The sequence below is a fragment of the Mesitornis unicolor genome, unplaced genomic scaffold, assembly GCF_000695765.1.
Source record: "Mesitornis unicolor isolate BGI_N332 unplaced genomic scaffold, ASM69576v1 scaffold11243, whole genome shotgun sequence".
NCBI lineage: Eukaryota > Metazoa > Chordata > Aves > Mesitornithiformes > Mesitornithidae > Mesitornis > Mesitornis unicolor.
The window spans coordinates 15,894-35,171 of record NW_010172694.1 but is presented as its reverse complement, the minus strand read 5'-3'; the positions used below and the strand labels follow the sequence as shown (position 1 = coordinate 35,171).

The window sequence follows — 19,278 nt, the reverse complement described above, 5'->3', positions numbered from 1 at the left end:
TAGCATGCATTTTCTCTGACTGGTTATTGTTGTGGTTTAACCCAGCAAACATCCAAACACCATGAAAGTATGCTTGATCACCCTCTGCCTTCCTTGTGGGATAGGGGAGAGAATCAGGAGATTAAAAGTGAAGAACTCGTCAGTTGAGTTAAAGACTATTGAACAACTGAAACAACTCAAACTTAAATAGCAATAATGCCAATTAACTATACAAGAATAGGAACAGCAGTAATAAGGCAATCAAAGTTATACTCAGATCACAAACAGCAGTTGCTGGCCATATGCCAATGACAATGTGAGGGGAGAGGTAAGCCTCAGGAACCGATATGGGTCACCATCACGAAAGGAAGAGATTGAAGGGCTCAAAGAAGAAGCAGGAAAGGAATGTGAAGGTGGTGTGAAGGGGTCATCCCCTGCAAGATTCCCAATTTATAGTAAGTGTGATGTTTATGGGATAGGATACATCTTCATTGGTCAACTTGTATCAGAAATAGATCATCTATCCTGGGTCATCTATCCCAGAGAATCTCACTTCCCCTCCCTTTCTTTTGTGCAGAGAGAAGCCCAAAAAAACAAAACCAAAAGAAACTGTAACCACAGGTGCAGGCAGAACCTTGAAAAAGATAAATATCTGCCAGTGAAATGAAAACAATAACTTTATCAGCTTCATAAGGAAAATAACTTCATTAAAGCAATCCAGCTTTGCTGAAGCATTAAAAGAGTATTCTACAATTCAGTCCTAGCAAAACCAGGACAATTATATTTTAGCACTTTTCTTTAGAGAGGCATGATTTAGAGTTGTCCAGCTGAGATTAGGTGTTTCACAGAATCATAGAAAGCCTTTCGGTTTCTAGACTAAAGTCCTGCTTGGAGCAGGAATATCACCAGTGCTAAAACTGGTTGGATGTTGTCTTCAAGCCAAATCTTGGGAACCTCCAAGGATAAAGAACATTTATTGAACATTTCTCCAGGTATCTTGCTCAAGCACTGCATGACCCTTGGGAAAGATTTTACCAAGTTCAATTTTCTTTCCCTTTTTTGTTTGGTTTTTTTTTTTTTGGTGACTAGCTGCTGTCAGTCTTTTTAGGCTACAAAGGCTCCCCCTTCCCCCCCAGCTTTTTTCACATAGATGAAACTCAAAAGGAGGTAACTCAAAGCAGTTTTATTTTGTTATCCTAAACATACCTACTGCCAGTATCCCATGGGGTGATACCAAGAAGTTGTTTACAGGCTTGAATGATTCCAAATCATGCAGAATTTACTGTGCACTCTACTCATGCATACGAGATGGCCATTCATCCAGAGCTTTAAAATACCAGCTGTCTGACCAGCTACTGCATATTTGAGCTCTTAGGTAATGGCCAAATTCCTTTTCCCACATGCCAGAATTTCCGGACTAAAGCTGACATTCATCAGAGTTAAAAAAGAGAAACAAAACCTATGATAATTGAAGATGTTTGCAATGGTTTATGGTTGTTTTTTAAACATGATTCCTTTTTCTTCTTAGTGCTATTGCTCAGAAAAGTCCAGAATCGTTTTAGTGGAGAACATAATTATTTTCCCTTTTCCACTTTTATTGCTGTTCACACAGTAGTCACATTTTATTCACAAGGTGCCCCAGCTGTTATGTTTATAGAAAAAATACTGATGTAGTTTTGTATTATTGGCAAAGATTCTTTTGGGCTTTAAATCAAAATTTTTTCTATGCTAGAAAAGAAGAAAATGAAAGACATTAAAGAAATTACTGTTGTAAATAATGAAAAAACATAAATAAAATTCTCCAGCTGTATAAGTTTACAAAAGTAAAGGACTAGATCCAGAAGTGCTTCCATACAGATATTAAGAGTGTAACATGGGTATTTAAGTAATCGAAGATGTGCATATTAGTATAACTGGATTTGCCTGTGGGTATCGAAATCTGAAGAAAATGCTTTTTTGAAGGACAGACAGCTACAGCACAAGACTTGTACTGTTGTGGATTCAACAAAGGCCATAGGAGCTAAGACAAATCAAACAGGCTGGAAAGTCTTAATAATAATTATAAGACCATATTTCTGTTCTTTCTATGCTGGATATGTAACTGTCATACAGATTTGATTTAAGGACCAAATATGAGGGCTCCAAGGCTGAGAGCTTTTTTGGAAGACCTAATAAGAAAAAAAAAGCATGAGAAGAAAAGTAGCTCTTGGTTTCCAATCCTACCAGCACACATAAATGACTGACAACTAATTGGCTGGCTGCACCCAAACCAGATCTCTGGTTTAGGGCACAGTAGGCAACACCATCAGTTGCATCCTCAGGTCTATCTGCAAGACATTATCTATTCCAAGAAAGAAAAAGCAGAAAATTGTGTACTTCTGCTGGTCAGGAGGACAACCTTGACAGATTCCTAGACTGAGAGCCACAGTTTCAGTTCAGCTGAGACAGAATATGCACCCTGTAGCAACCTGTGACAGATAGAGGGATACAACTGACAATGAATTCCTAAAAGATGCTCCTGAGCTATCTATGTTCCACGTCTTCAAACACTTTTCTTTGGTCAACTCACAGGACAGTGAGCAATATCTTCTTCCTCAACACCACCTAGAGAAAGCAGATAGACCAGATACATGCTGTCAAGATGCTCCAGCATGGTATTTCATAATCTGGACTGAGTTGATCACATACTCCCATGAAGAACTAAACTAATGAGTTGGCTGCAGTCTTGTAACTAGTACTGAGGTGGGATTATGGGTAACACTGTCTGCCAGTTCCTCTTGTTATGTGAGTCCCCAGTTTTAGAAAAGCACAATCATAGTTCACTTGCATGAGAAATGGAGAAGAATCCTCCCCAGAGACCTATCTTAAACTGGGGTGAAGTCCTAGTTCTGAATATCCCTGAATATATAGAGAAAAAGCAGTGCCATCCCAGCATACCCCGATATTTCTCATTGGCCTTCTCAAGAAGACTTCAGGGAATGTAGCTGAACAAGCTCAAGCTGGTCCCTGATGCCTCTGCTAACTACTGGGAAAGTCTAATATGTAAGACATAAAGGTCTTGGGATGGATTATATATGGAGAGAAGGGTCTGTAGAAGAAAGGTCTCTCTCATTGTTCCTACATCTGTGGGCCAGTGGGTGGTAAGTTTCTCTGTATTGTTCTTTCTCAAAGTTGTAGATGAGTTTCAAGTTGCCAAGACAGAGCTGGCTTTACCATTTACTGGAGTTGGTTGTTTTCTTCTTCATACTGCAGTAGACATGAAGGTTTGCAAAGTATGCAGTTTCTATTGCCGTAACCTTCAGCCTGTATTTCTGTATGTATACACACACACACAGATATATATATATATTAGACTGTCATGAGACAGGTTAGTTTCACTCTACTGGTGATGTGTTATCACAATAGTAATCCTGCTTGGTATGAGAGGAACCACAGTTTCAGATTCCTGATAGCTGAGGAACCACTGTTGTGAGGCTACCATATGTGGGCCTATGATCGAACGCCTCTAAGTCAGAATCTCGCCTAGACAGTAGCTGGATGGCTGGGCCCGAAGAGTGGTGGTGAATGGAGTTAAATCCAGTTGAAGGCCAGTCACAAGTGGTGTTCTCCAGAGCTCAGTGTTGGGGCCAGTTCTGTTTAACATCTTTATTAATGATCTGGATGAGGGGATTGAGTGCTCCCTCAGGAAATTTGCAGATGACACTAAGGTGGGCAGGAGTATTGATCTGCTCAAGGGTATGAAGGATCTACAGAGGGACCTAGACACGCTGGATTGATGGGCCAAGGCCAACTGTATGAGCTTCAACAAGGCCAAGTGCTAAGTCCTGCACTTGGATCACAGCAACCCCATGCAACACTACAGGCTTGGGGAGGAGTGGCTGGAGAGCTGCATGGCAGAAAGGGATCTGGGGGTATTAGTCAACAGCTGACTGGGCCAACAGTGTGTCCAGGTAATCAAGCCAGCCAATGGTATCCTGACTTGTATCAGAAATAGCGTGACCAGCAGGACCAGGGAAGTGAGCCTTCTCCTGTACTCAGCACTGGTGAGGCTGCACCTTGAATCATGTGTTCAGTTTTGTGCCCCTCACTCCAAGAAGGACATTGAGGGGCTGGAGTGTGTCCAGAGAATGGCAATGAAGCTGGTGAAGGGTCCGGAGCACATGAATTATGGGGAGCAGCTGAGGGAACTGGGCGGGGTTCAGCCTGGAGAAGAGGAGGCTGAGGGGAGACCTTAGCACCCTCTACAACTACTTGAAAGGAGGTAGAAGGGCAGTCTCTTCTCCTACGTAACAAGTGATAGGGTGAAAGAAAATTACCACAAGTTGCACCAGGGGAGGGTTAGATCAGATATTAGGAAAAATTACTTCAAAGGATTACTAGACATTGGAACAGGCTGTCCAGGGAAGTAGTTGAGTCACCATCCCTGGAGGGATTTAAAAGATGGGGAGATGAGGTGCTCAGGTGCATGGTTTAGTGGTGGACTGGTTATAGTTGGACTTGATGATCTTAAAGGTCTTTGCCAACCAAATGAGTCTGTGATTCTATGATATTATTCTTTATAGCAAATGTCTGTAGGTGGAGAGAGTTAAGGAAGAAAGATAATCTGAACAATTTTCCTAACTGAAGCCCATCCTCTATTAACTGGCATATTGTTATTTTCTTAATTAAACTTTTATTAAATCCCATGACTAACAGTACCATTGTGCTGTACCATTAATTGTGCATTATACCATTACACTGAATTTTAATTTATTATTTACATATATGTTAGTGTTATTTAGCACTTTCTTTTTTCTCATGTTTATCCTTTCAAGATAAACTAATTTTAAAGCATAGATTCAACATAATTAACAAAACCAGCATCCAATTTCAAGCAAAATAAACAAAACAAAATTATTATTTTTATTATTTATTTTGAATGTATTTCTCCCCTAGAATGTTCTCGGGTGTTTCACACAGGAGGAGCAAGGCTTGTGTTGTGTGGCAGGACATGGGAAAAGTTAGAGACCTTGTATGATGCTTTAATTAGTGTGGCAGACCCCAGTATGGTAAGTATTTCCTCACTCTGCTTTGAAAATTCACAACTTGACATAAACACCTTGTTCAGTTACACAAAGTGCTTTTAAATCCAATAAAACAAGGTACATGGAACATGATTCACTGTTAATGGTGAGTTTGGTCACACAGGTAACACATCCAACACAGTCCAGAGAAAGAAACACCTCTGAAGGTCTTCAGAGCATGACACAAGAAGTATAAGTCAGAAATCCTGCTCACTTGAGATAATTCAAGGCCATTAGTATAAAGCAACTGAGTGGTCCTGCATTTCAAACAAGCCACCCAACTAGAAATGCTAGGAAGAGGACTTTGGAATGCAAAGTTCTTCATTTAATCACAAGAACTATCATCCATTTTTGACTTAATTATGAGTGCTCAAGGACTGTGACATGGGTCTAAAGAATGAATTAATTCTGAGTTTCTCCATTACTCTGAGAGAAGTTCCAGCTAGAATTGCATGGGAGCATACGAATAAGAGTGCCCTTTCCTCATTATCACTGGTGGGATCACCATGCAAGTAGACATGCAAGGCTGTCACCTTAGAAGGTGTTCCTTTAATGCTCATGGGAAAGCTTTCCTGCTATGACCAAAAGATAGATCATTGATTTCAGGGCACAGGTCTTCCTGAAGGCATTACAAAAATTCTACAGTCATTGCTCACCATACCAACAAATACTTGTTTGACCCTCTTTTTTTTCTGTAGTGAGCTTATTTTTTCTGCACAAATAATGATAAAAGTAGTATGTTTGTGTTAGTCTGTGGAGACTCAACCAGGAAAAAAATATTAAGTATGACTAAGGGATCCGCATTACATCATCACTGTAATATAGTAAGAGAAGATACTCAGAGTTCATTCCTCTGTCCCATAGCTGATAAAATGTGTATCTTTGCAGAAATTGTACAAATGTAAACCCTATTTGGATAACCTATAGCTGAACAAACCATTCCTAGCTTCCAACTACCTCCCATGTATATGTAAATTATCTGTCAAAGAACTATATCCTAGACCTTGTGGTCAGCAAAGTTTTCCGGAGGGGTGCTTACAGAAAGACCATAATTTGGAGTGGTACGAGTCACCTCTGTGTCTATTATCTGTCTCCACTGATTACAAGAGAGACAAAACTCAATAGGGTAGAGCTAGTTGTCTTACCCTTCCCATGGTGTTCTGCTTCATCTTAATTTTAGCCTATGAATACCCATTGCTGAACTACCATCTTTCTATAATGGGTTAAAAGAGCAAATAAAAGCTTTTGTGAGAATGTTAAAAGCATTTTCTTCAGATATGAAGGTAAATTAAAGACAAGTAATAGAAATACATTTTTATGTAAGAGGGATCCTTGAAATAATTCTTTTCCTTATTAGACATATGCACCAAAGCTCATACTTCTGGATATCTTGGACATAAACTGCATTCGAGATGTAGCAAAGGAAATCCTGAATTGCTATGGCTGTGTGGATATACTAATCAACAATGCAAGTATGAAGGTGAAAGGAGCAGTGCAGAGTATTTCATTGGAACTTGACAAAAAGATAATGGATGCCAACTATTTTGGACCTATAACATTAACCAAAGGTATTTTAATTTTTTCCCTGCTTTGCTGTTGTCATTTAAAGTTTGAATTCCATGTCACTGTCATTATGCTGTTTCATTCACGCTTATTTTTGCCTCCTACACTATAAACAAAAACAATTCTGTGAAAATCAATGGACTGAAATTGAAGTGAAGAAGGTCAAAATCAAAGTGCCTGAGTCTGGAAATACATTGGTCAAGAAATATATAGGCAGGTGTTTGAAAGACAGACATTTTAAAAAATGTCTGCTTATTGTATTTTGCATATGATGACTCCTTTACTTATGTGCTTGCTACCTTTCCTGCAAAGACAATTGTCTTCAAAACCCTTGTGAAGATACAGACAGGCTGACAATTAGATGTGATAATACTGTATCCAAATACGAATAAAGAATCCAAGTCGAGTTCGGTTTTGTGATACTTTTGATTGCAGTATTGAGACAATCTTCATTAAAGTTGTGATATCTGCACTTCAGCTGTCACTTTTTTTCACTAAATATATTAAGCCCTTTTACTGGCTCTTTCTTTTTTCAGCCATTCTTCCCAACATGATCTCAAGAAGAACTGGCCAAATTGTTCTGATTAATAGTATCCAAGGAAAAATAGGAATCCCATTTCGTGCAGCTTGTAAGTTATACATAACAAAAAAAATGTACATTCAAATGCATAAATTGTGAGTATTCCATCACGCTGCTAATAGGATGCTAATTTATGTCCTAATTCAGTAAACTATTAATACAGTATTTGACCAAAAAGTCTTCAAAGAAGTGGAACTCAATAAGAAATAGTTAAAATACTATATTTGAAGTATAAGTGGTACCTATTTCTGGTTGGGAAATCCAGACACATGCTCGTTGACATGTATAGAGAGGCTGACTGCTTCCCTCATACATATTTGTCCTGTACAAATAATTTTCTTCTGTTTGTTTTAAATGTCATATAATAATTTCACTTGGTAAAATAATTCACTGTTCTTTTGACTTTTGGCTAATCATTCCATGCTCAATTTTCCAAACATTCATGTTTTATGGAGCTCTATCATACATCTATAGCCATACATGTATATTTTCAAGTATACATAAGTGGGTTTTTTCCCTTTCTTTTAGATGCTGCTTCTAAGCATGCTGCTGTAGGTTTTTTTGATTGTCTTAGAGCTGAAATGGAAGAATTTGATATTTCTGTCAGCACTGTGAATCCAACCTTCATCTGTTCATACCATCGGCAGCCAGCATCTGTCAACTGGGAGGCATCTATTTGGAAATGTAAGGTTTGATGCATCAAGAGAGATGGGATTCATATAGCAATATAGAGGCTTTTCCCTGGGAGAAAAAAGTGCAGAGAAAAGAATAGAAATGACAGAAAGGAAGACCAGTTTGGGAAAGCAAAAGGAAAGAGAGATTGGAGAGATCAGATGAGCCTGAAAAGAGAAGGAACATGGAAAGAGACAAGATTATGTGACAAAATAAATACAGCAGGATATGGGGAATGGAGGTAGTGCAGAGCACAAAAAATCCCAAGGGGAAGTCGCACAGCACTCAAGTTACTCTTTCTTTTATGTTCTGTGAGGATGTTACTTCACTGTTGTAAAAAGATCTTAGAGATATACTGATGAGGAAGAGGGAGGGGGTAAGGGATAGAAAGTGTGTAGGAATTTAAGTAATTTGACTGATGCACTACCTGTATATCTTTTCACTATCATTCAGTCAGGTGTGTCTATCTATCTGTAGCTCTCATTTCTCTCTGTTTGATTTACAGTCTTTTTCAGAAAGGCTGCATATGGTGTGCACCCTGTGGAGGTGGCAGAGGAAATCTTGCGCACAGTGAGCAGTAAGAAACAGGAGGTACTTATGGCAAACCCAATCCCCAGAGCAGCAGTTTACATTCGCACCTTCTTTCCTCAGCTGTTTTTTGCCATTGTTGCCTCAGGGATTAGGGAAAAGCTGAAGACAGAAGAGGAAAATTGATTTTGTTCAGTTCTTTTCCCTGCTTTTGACATGCAAAAAGGTTTATGTTTCAAATATTAATGATTTTTTCTTCTCACTATGGGTAGAATAAAACATTAACCAGCCAATGTCTCACTTAGTAATTCACTACCATTGACACACATTCCCTTGTGGGACTTCTCTTCTGGATTTAGTGAATACAAGTTGTCATTGTTTGCATTACAACAGTATGGGAAAAATACTACTAGAAACTCTGTCACTGTTATAAGAGAATTATTTCCAATCTAAATAAGTAGATAAAAGTTTGGGGACCTTATCAGGTCAGCAATTTATCAGAATAGTCTGTCTCTGCTAGGACTGATGGGAACTTACAGAAACAAAGGGATGGGAAAGTAGCTAGATGTGGGAGACAGAGGAATAAAAGGTATTGGAAAATGGGGTTAGTGCCTGTAACAGAGTGCTCCTCAGGTGTGCTTTTTAAAAGTACTTACAGGATACACAAATGGTGAGCTCAAATAAGGGCTTATCTAGTTCAATACCTCATCTGTGATAGGACCCTGAAGTACATACTTAAAAGTTTTATTATAAGAATGGGACATTAATACGGAAAGACTCCCTGTATTATACTCCCAGGTTCTGGTTATCTGCTACACATTTTGAAATGGAATCTGTCCTGCATACACAATTTTTTCAAATTCCTATTTTAAACACTCCATTCATGAGAAAAGGAACTAATAATATATCTAAAAAAGACTTCCTTATAGAATTATAGAATGTGTTGGGCTGGAAGCGACCTTTAAAGATCATCTAGACAAACCCTGCTGCAGTGACCAGGGACATCTTTAACTAGATCAGGTTGCTCGGAGTGTCAGATAATACTTTCCTATCTCTTTTACTGTGGGAGACAAATAATAATGGTACTTTTTTTTTTTAAGATTAACAAGCCACAGCTGCATGCAGCATTCAAGACAGATAAACAATCCGGATTCACAGATAGGCATATAGATGTTTTCTGGGTTTTTACTTCTTTTCTTCTTCTACATGTTTTATGCAAATTCCTGGTTTTTAGATATTTTTCTGACTGTGTGGCAGATGCACCCACCCTACTAAAGACCTGAGAAAGACCCAACACAAACAGTGCTAAAGTTTCTGGCCCCGGTGGCACCAGGTCTGCCTCCCCCCTCACAGCTCATGTCTGGGCCACACAGTGGGGGTCAAAGGCGGGAAAGTTGGGGTCCTCAGCCAACAGGGGCTGACACGACCATGGATTGACCACAGATCAGGTTCGACCAGGGTATAAATGGGGCCCCACCGAAGGACTCATTGGAGTCGGTCCTCCTCGGAGCAGCGGGTCTGCAGTCAGGGACTCTCCCCTTGAGCTGGGACACCACTTAAGGTAACTTCTCGAGATTGAGAGCCCTTCCTTTTTGGTGAGTGAGTGAGTGAGTGCACATTTTGGATCATTTGGCCAAAACTTAAGAATTCTTAATTTAGCCGTGTCTGGTAATATTCCCAACCAGCATATCGAACCTGTATTTGTTGAATGTCAGTGGGATGTTGTCTTGGTGAATGAAGTTTTGTCTGCTTCATTTCAATTGCAGATTAAAGCTTGTTTGAGTTCATTATTTGTGTGTGTGTAGTCGTTTTGGTGCAATTCCGTGACAGACTGCTAATCAGCACTGAGTTCCCTTGTCAACTCTGCTGCATGTGGTAATTAGTTATCATGTCTAACATGAGCATTACTCATGCCAATCGTGTAAATTCCATGTACTCCCAATGTTCTCTCATTCCTAGTCATTCTAGGATTCTCCTCCCTATCACATTTTTTCCCAGTTCATGCTGAGGACTTATCCAATTTTTGTCTCATCTTGTAAGCTGAACAAGAATATAAATAAAACTAATGCAATGGTGTCCTGATCTTCAGTTTTACATCTAAGAGCTTCAAAAATTTTCTTGCTCCTCACCAGAACTATATGTCCTCAAACAAATGAGATTTTGCTGTGGTCTCAGTTATACTTGTGTCTGTACCTCAGGTATTTGCCAAACTCTTCACAGCTCCACAAAGGCAAGATATGGAATAACTGTGTAATTTAATCAGAAAAGGATCAGAGAATCATAGCACATCATAGCTAAACATGAATCAACATTGTCTTGTTTTGTTGTAAAAACAAGTGGATTGGATGTTAAAATAAGCTGATTAATCATAGAATCATATAATGTGTTGCAAGGGACCATTATAGGTCATCTAGTCCAACCCCCAGTCCCTCTGCTCCATTTTGCACTTTCTAGATGTCAGCAGAAATTCTTCATTGGTTTTGAATATTGCACTTTGTGGAACAGTTTGAGAAACCACAGCGAAAAGCATTGACAGTGAAAACAGGTACATAACACCTGTGATCTATCAAGAAATTTTTAAACACATGTGTTTTATTATAGAAAGTAGTAGAAAGTTATACCTAAACAATTTTCAAATACTTAAAATGTACTGCCAAGAGGATAGAACTAAACTGGTCTCCATTTCTGCTGTAGTAGGACAACATGCTAAAATTACTGCAAAGTAGATTTTACAGGGAAAGAATTTTCTACTAAGAATAGTTAAGCACGAAGGATAAACTGCAGCAGAAATTCTTGACTGCCTGTCTTTGGAAGCTTTAAAGACGAGATTAATGAAACATCTGTAAAAAAGCAATGTAGCTTTAGTTTATCTGCCTAGAGGAAAAGAAGGATTAGGTGACCTTCTAAAAGGGTCAAACTTTTCTATAATTCTGTGGGGTTTTCTCTCATATTGAGAACAGAGTTTCTCCGCTGGTATTTCTGAAGTAATATTTTTTTCCCCTGGGGAAATCAATTACGTAATCTGAAGTTTTGTATTTCACTTGTCCGTCTCTGTCTGTCTAAATACCTGTGTTGCATGTAGAAAATACATTATACATGTTGCATGTAAAAAAATATTATGAGTTCATTAAGAGATATTTTCTGGGAGCCTCCCTCATACTTATTTTAATCTATGTAGATGCATTAATAATACTAACTCTTATAAATAAGGACAAAACTAGGCTTGTGGATTTAATTGTCGAAGTTACAGGAGAAAAAGATTCAACTACAGCTTCTCTAATCTTTTTTATGCTTCTCACATGCCTAGAGGGCACATAGTTTTCTTTTAATGTGAACTGCAGTTGCACTATTTTAAATATTTTTTGTGCTGAAATCAACTTGGTGTCAGCCAAGAAAAGTGACGTTGCTGGGCACAAGGGCCCTTGAAGTAAGAAAGAATTTAAAAGAATGCTATGACTGAAAAGTCTTAGAGGTGAGGAGCCTCTTGTCTAATTTTAGACATCTGTCCTAGATAGAGCCTACCCAAAGCTAACCTCCCATATCTCCCACTTAAGTAGTGGAAAGAAACAGATTCCTATAACCTATGATTTATCTGACATACAGTTTAGGATAACATGCATTGCATCCTAGAAATTACTATTTCTCTCACTAACTTTCACTGGACTCCAGGTAGCCAACACAACTGTAGATCTGTGTATCTATGCCACAAACATCTGAAGTTTACTGAGATGCCACATTTGTCAAGATTCATTGGGTGACTTGAACTAGAATAAAAATGTCACAATGTTTCACAGAATCACTGAATCACAGAATATTAGGAGTTGGAAGGGACCTCGAAAGATCATCCAGTCCAACCCCCCTGCCAGAGCAGGATCACCTAGACTAGGTCACACACGAACTCGTCCAGGAGGGTATAATAATATATATAATTTATTCTATAAATCTGTGTGAGTCTATAAATATAGGTGAGTTCTGCAGCTGGTGTCCAGCCAAGATAATTTTGATATTCCCCCAGCCAGTGAATATGACTCAGTCAGTTTTCCCACTGTATGGGAAAATTTGTATGAATACCAAATGCTGAATATGTTGAAAGTTAATGAAACTGCAGACAAGTTAGGTAGAGTAAAACACATAGTCAAACAAACCCTGCTAAATGTATTGGGAGATAGCTTTGGGTATAAATACTTGACTGATTCTTTAGCGAGTCTCTCTGTGCTCTATGCAATGAGGTGTCAGCTGGCAGGACACAGTCTATCCCAGTCCCTATTTAGATATGCCGCTTTGTTTGTTTGTTTGTTTGTTTGTTTTTAAGTTGTTCAAGAGTGTTTAGAATCTGAGAATAGGTTAAATGCTAAATTAATAGAGTACTATGACAATTGTTCTTTCTAAAGTTCATGTGAATGAAGTGGTGGTGCACAATGATGACAAATCAATCAATTATAAAGCTAACAGACCACATATAATTTATCTCCACAGAACAAGAAAAGCATGAAGAAATTATGATGCTAATTTTAAATTGTACACAGTCAGATGTTGCTACAGGAAAGGAGACAACAGTTGATTGTAAGAAAATATAGGCTTATTTAGAGGAATTTCTACTTTTGTGTAGAGCGTCAAAACTTGAACCTTGAAATTAAAGGTTCATTTAGTATTTGAAGTATACAGAAAGAAGCAATGAGTACTAAAGAGACTAGAAAAAAGAGGTTCCAAATATTTCCAAATATTAGATTCAAATTTTTGGGAGGTGACAGTGGAAGGATTGTAGGATAACACAGGTGGGAAGGTACTTCAGGAGGTCTTTGGTCCACCCTTCTGTTACCTATGAGATAAGACCACGTTGCTCAGGGGTTTACCTAGTCAGGTCTTGAAAACCTCCAAGTAGGAAGACTGCACAGCCTTTTCTGGGCAGCTTGTTTCATTGCCTGACAGTTCTCATGATGGGAAATTTTCTTCTTATACCCGGTTCAAGCATCTCTTATCTGAACCTAATTAATGTTTAGTGTATTATATTACTGTGTGACCTACTCTAGGTGATCCTGCTGTGGCAGGGGGGTTGGACTGGATGATCTTTCGAGGTCCCTTCCAACTCCTAACATTCTGTGATTCTGTGATTCTGTGAACCTATGCCCAGTGGCTCGCATTCTTCTACCGTGCACCACTGTGAAAAGCCTGGCTGCATTTAGTAAATAACCTTCTTGTAGAAGCAGCAAGTCTGCTGAACAATGTAGATATTGGAGGGCTTCAGGTCCTTCTGAAGTCTCCTCGGCAGGCAGAAAAAAACCTCAGCTTCTTCTGATATCACATATGCTCCAGTCCCCTCAATGGCTTGGTGATTGTCCGCTAAACTTAATCCACTTTGTTCTGGTGTTTCCTGTATTGTGGAGTCCAAAACTGGACATATTATTCTATATGTCATCTAATGAATGTTAAGTGGCAAGGAATAATCACTTCCATGGATCTACTGGGTATGTTTCTACTAATACAGCCCAAGATACTATTGGCTTGCTTTCTGGCAGACAAATCTTCAGCTTACTATGGTCTCAGTTCAACAAGATCCTCGGTCCTTTTCCACAGAGTTAATCTTCAGCAATCACTGCAGCCCAATTGTGCAACTACGTATATTATTCCTATGATATTGAAGCTCATGAACTGTGTGTGGAGATCTAGTTCCTCTCACTTGTTTCTCAGGCTGTTTGCATTTGTGCATATGTTTTATTATTCCTGAGGTCTCTTTTTTTCCTCTTACTTTGCACCTTTTGCAACAGTGTTGACTTCTACCTCATGACAAAATCTCCTTCCCCCATTATTCCTAGTTTAAAGTATTTCTAATCAGGTTGGCCAGCCTGATCCCAAAGATGCTTTTGTCCAGCTTTGCCAAGTAGACTGTTTCTCCTCAGTAGTTCCTCATTCTCTGAGAAAGACTTGCAGTTGTCATAGTCAAACCTTTGTCACAGGGACCAGATGTGCACATTCAAGTACTGACCCACAGAATCCATGCCCTACACCACTTGGGCCCTCATGTCCTACATCTTCACCCCCATCAGAGTCATATAGTCACTCTTGACATGTTCAAGGTCTCCCCAATAGTATAACTGCTGTCCACATGGATTATCAGCATGGAATCACAGTCTGAGTGCTGGAGAGACTTCAGCAGTCTCCCTGAAACACCTCAGTTCTAAGACCCCAACAAAGGGCAAACATCCCTGGATAGCAGGTCAGGTCAACAGATAGTGCCCTACAACCCTTGAAGGACAGTCTCCCATTTCTGTCACTTGCCAGGCTCCCCTGGTTCTCCTGCATGTTTCAGGCTCAGCTGGCTGTGAATGCTCACCAGATAGAGCTCGCAGTCTCTTGCCTGCTGCCAGAGACCAGAACTATTCTGCCAATGGACAAATCCTCCTCTTGCCAAAAGCCTCAACACCTCAATGCACCCTCAGTAAGTTTACAGATGGCACTAAGCTAGGCAGGAGTGTCAATCTGCCTGAAGGTAGAAAGGCTCTAAAGAGGGACCTGGACAGGCTAGATCAATGGTCTGAAGCCAATTGCTTGGGATTCAACAAGGCCAAGTGGTGGGTCCTGTACTTGGATCCCAACAACCCCATACAGCACTACAGACTTGGGGAGGAGTGGTTGGAGAGCAGTCTGGAGGAGAAGGATCTGGTGGTGGTGTTTGACAGAATATGAGCTAGCAGTGTGCTCAGGTGGCCAAGAAGGCCAACAGCATCCTGGTCTGCATCAGGAATAGTGTGGCCAGTAGGATTAGGGCAGGGATTCTTTCCCTGTACTCGGCACTGGTGAGGCTGCACCTTGAATCCTGTGTTCAGTTTTGGGCCCCTCACTCCAAGAAAGACATAGAGATGCTGGAGTGTGTCCAGAGAATGGCAATGAAGCTGATGGAGAGTTTAGAGCACAAGTCTTATGAGGAGTGTCTGAGGGAGCTGGGGTTGTTTAGTCTGGAGAAAAGGAGGCTGAGGGGAGATCTTATCGCTCTCTACAACTACCTGAAAGAAGGCTGTAGTGAGGTGAGGATCAGTCTCTTCTCCCTCATAGCTAGTCATAGGACAAGGGGAAGTGGCCTCAAGTTGATCCAGGGGGGTATTGAGATTGGCTATTAGGAAGAATTTCTTTACTGAAAGGGTTGTCAAGCATTGGAAAAGGCTGCCCAGGGAGGTGGTGGAGTTACCATTCCTGGAGGTGTTTAAAGGACGAGTAGATGTTGTACTTAGAGACATGGTCTAGTGGCAAATTTAGTAGGGCTGGATTGATATTTGGACTCCATGATCTTAAAGGTCTTTTCCAATCAAAACCATTCTATGATTCTAACATCCAGCATTGCTAGTCCTGGGAGCAGAGTCTCTGGTTGCTCTTCCGCTGTGCATTATAGGGGTTCAGACTCTCATCTTTGAAGTCTCTCTGTGAATATCTTGTCTATCTCTTTTTCATGAACCCTCATGCTATGCAGCCTTCTCACCTCCTCCCACAGCTCCTTAACTTCAATAGAGCTTCTCAGTCACAACACACCTTCTACAGGTAAGGATGCTGCCTTCACCTTCTCCAGCTTCAGCAAGAACCTTCAGCAAGACTCAGAGAGCTGCATCCTTCCTCAGGAGTCCAGCCTAGGCCAAGACATCTGCTGTGCCTGGAATGGTTCCTCCAGTTGGTGCTGCAGTATGCTCACTGACATGCCATCCCCAATGCTGAGCATTCACACACTGACTTCAACAGGCTTTCTGCTGCTTGGGATAGTGGTGCTCTGGACCCTAGGCTTGCAGTCCAGTAGGCTAGGGCTAGTTGGATAAGTGCCTGAAACTCTCTGACTGGGAGTCAGCTTTTCCTACCTGCAACCCGGATCAGAGTCATAGAATCATAGAATGGTTTTGGTTGGGAGGGACGTTAAAGCTTACCCTGTCAACCCCCTGCCATGGTCAGAGTCACCTTTCACCAGACCAGGCTGCTCAATACTCCATCCAACCTGGCCTTGAACGCATCCAGGGAGGGGGCAGGCACAACTTCCCTGAGCAACCTGTGCCAGTGCCTCACCATCCACACAGTAAAGAATTCCTTCCTAATATCTGGTCTAAATCTACCCTCTCTTGGTTTGAAACCATTACCCTTCATCCTATTACTACATGCCCTTGTAAATGTCCCTCTCCATCTTTTTTGTAAGCCCCCTTTAAGAGCTGCAAGGCCACTATAAGGTGTCCCTGGAACTTACTCTTCTCCAGGCTAAACAACCTAAACTCTCTCAGCCTGTCTTCACAGGACAGATGCTTCAGCTCTCTGATCATCTTTGTGACCCTACTCTGGATGCACTCCAACTCCATGTCCTTCTCATCTTGGGGGCCCCAGAGCTGGACTCAGTACTTCAGGTGGTGTCTGACCAGAGTGTAGTAGAGGGGGAGAATAACCTCCCTTGACCTACTGGTCACACTTTTTTTGATGCAGCTCAGGATATGGCTGCAAGCGCACATTGCTGGCTCATGTTGAGCTTTTCATCAACCAACACCCCTAAGTCCTCCTCCTCAGGGCTGCTCAGTACATTCTTCACTAAAGATGTATTTGGGCTTGGGATTGCTCCAACTCAGGTGTGGGACCTTGCACTTGGCCTTGTTGATCTTTATCAGGTTTGCAGGGGCCCACCTCTCAAGCCTGTCCAGGTCCCTCTGGATGGTATTCTTTCTGTCCAATGTGTCACTGGAACCAGAAAATCTGCTGAGGGTGCACTCAATCCCACCCTCCATGTTGCCAACAAATATGGTAAACAGGATCAGTACCAGTACCAACTCCTGAGGAATACCACTTGTCAGTGATCTCCACTTGGATATTGAGTCGTTGACTGCAATACTTTGAGTGTGACCATCCAACCAATTCCTTATCCACTGCATGGTCCACCTGTCAAGTCCATGCCTCTTTAATTTAGAGATGAGGATCTTGTGAACGACAGTGTCAAATACTTTGCACAAGTCCAGGGAGATGACATTGTTTGCTCTTCTCTTATCTGCTAACACTCTAACCCCATCATAGAAGGCCAACAAATTTGTGAGGCACAATTTGCCCTTAGTGAAGCCATGTTGCCTGTCACCAATCACCTCTCTGTTTTCCATGTTCTTTAGCATAGCTTCCAGGAGGATCCGTTCCATGATTCTGCTGGACACATGAGAGAGACTGACTGGCCTGTAGTCCCCTTGCTCTTCCTTTTTTCCTCCTTTAAAACGGGGGTTATGTTTCCCCTTTTCCAGTCACTGAGAACTCCACTGAACTGCCATGACATTATCAAGTATGATGGATAGTGGCTTAGAAACTACTTCTGCCAGTTCCCTCAGGACCCTTGGATGGTTCTTATTAGGTCCCATGGACTTGTGCACCTTCAGGTTCTTTAGATGGTATTGAACCTTATCTTCCCCTGCAGTGGGTGGTTCTTTGTTCTCTAAGTCCCTGCCTTTGCCTTCTGCAACTTGGGTGGTGGGGTTTGAACCCTTGCTTGTGAAGACTGAGGAAAAAAAAAAATGATTGAGTAACTTAGCCTTCTCCATACAGAGACATATGGCCAGAACTGTTGCATAAACTGCAAGCAGCAATATTCAGCAACAGTCCAAACTCTATGAGGCCCCTTTCTACATCCAGCCCACAAACTGCCTTTCTTGAGGTCACAACACTTCCAATGGCCAGTTACATAGCAGAGGGCACAGATGCCCAGGAGGCTTCCCACCACCCACCACCTCCCTTTTGAGGAGACTGGTTTATGTCTTTCCTTGTTATCTTATTTCTTGTCTCAATTTTCCTCTCTTGCCACTAACAGCCCATGGTTTCCTTCTGAGCTAATTGTTTTTAATTGTTCTACTTTAACATCAGCTCCATCTTATCACTGGTCATGCACTGACCTACTATGGATCCTGGTGGCATAACAAGTTCAGACTTTATTCATATTAGGATTACTTATCCTGAAAAAATGTATAGGATTTTTCTATATCACAGAGCTGTTTGTGAACACTCAGTGTTCCCTAGTGCATTTCCTAGCGGGCTCATTAGCAGGAGGATTCATACAACAATGAAGAAAAACTGGTGTCCAACAGAGTAGGCACACATGGCTCAGTTCCATGGGGAAGCTCCTTGTTGAACCTCAGACTAGAGCAGCTGCATGTTCCTGATCTATGAGGATTGTAATAATTTATACTTTCCCATCTTTAATGTGATAGTAGATTCATGAATAATAATAACAAAACAATTTTGATTCTTTCTTACAGTGTTGTCAGAATGATACCTAGAGAATTTAATAGGTGAGCTGTATGCTGTCTACAACTACATGTCTTCCAGATTTCTGTTTGCCTTCCTAGACATTTTAAGTGAGTAGTATTTACACTGAAAGCCTCTTTCCTCTGTTAGTCTTGCTTTCACAGCAAATCCTACTACTATGCATATGGTGAAACTCTTGAATCATAAGATGTAATACACAGATTTTTCTGAAGGGATTGTACATTTAATAAAAAAAACAATTATTCAAGCCATGCACCACATGTGGAATGCCTTATTTGCTGCCCTGCTCACTGTGGTATTTGTATTGGGATGGGATTTTTTACAGTTTTTTCAATAAAGAATTAGGTTGGAAATCTATAATGCTCTGAAATTCTAACAAACTCACATACCATATATGAGCATTAGAGACTGCTTAAATATCAGAGCAGTGGATGCTCTGTGACACTGTCTTTTTCTGAACTGAGGCACCTGAATCTACTTTTCCAATACTAAAACTTCCTTGAAACATCCATGGAAATATAATTTCTTTATTAGGAAAAAAAGCTAATGTTACACAAATATACATTTTTATTAATTAATACTGTTTCATTCTGATCTATTTTTATGATTTACATGATGCTTTGAGATTACAGTTCACAT

General features: G+C 40.6%; 1 protein-coding gene across 1 annotated transcript in view; it reads left to right on the top strand.

Moving 5' to 3' along the window:
* DHRS7C (dehydrogenase/reductase (SDR family) member 7C) overlaps positions 1-8,666 on the top strand; it is a 9,945-nt gene extending 1,279 nt beyond the window's left edge. The window contains exons 2-6 of the mRNA XM_010180478.1: positions 4,915-5,027; positions 6,400-6,610; positions 7,142-7,234; positions 7,714-7,869; positions 8,363-8,666. Of these exons, the coding sequence (XP_010178780.1) occupies positions 4,915-5,027; positions 6,400-6,610; positions 7,142-7,234; positions 7,714-7,869; positions 8,363-8,571 (782 nt within the window). The 3' untranslated portion in view covers positions 8,572-8,666. The remainder of the gene's footprint in view (positions 1-4,914; positions 5,028-6,399; positions 6,611-7,141; positions 7,235-7,713; positions 7,870-8,362) is intronic.
* Positions 8,667-19,278: the final 10,612 nt, after the last annotated feature.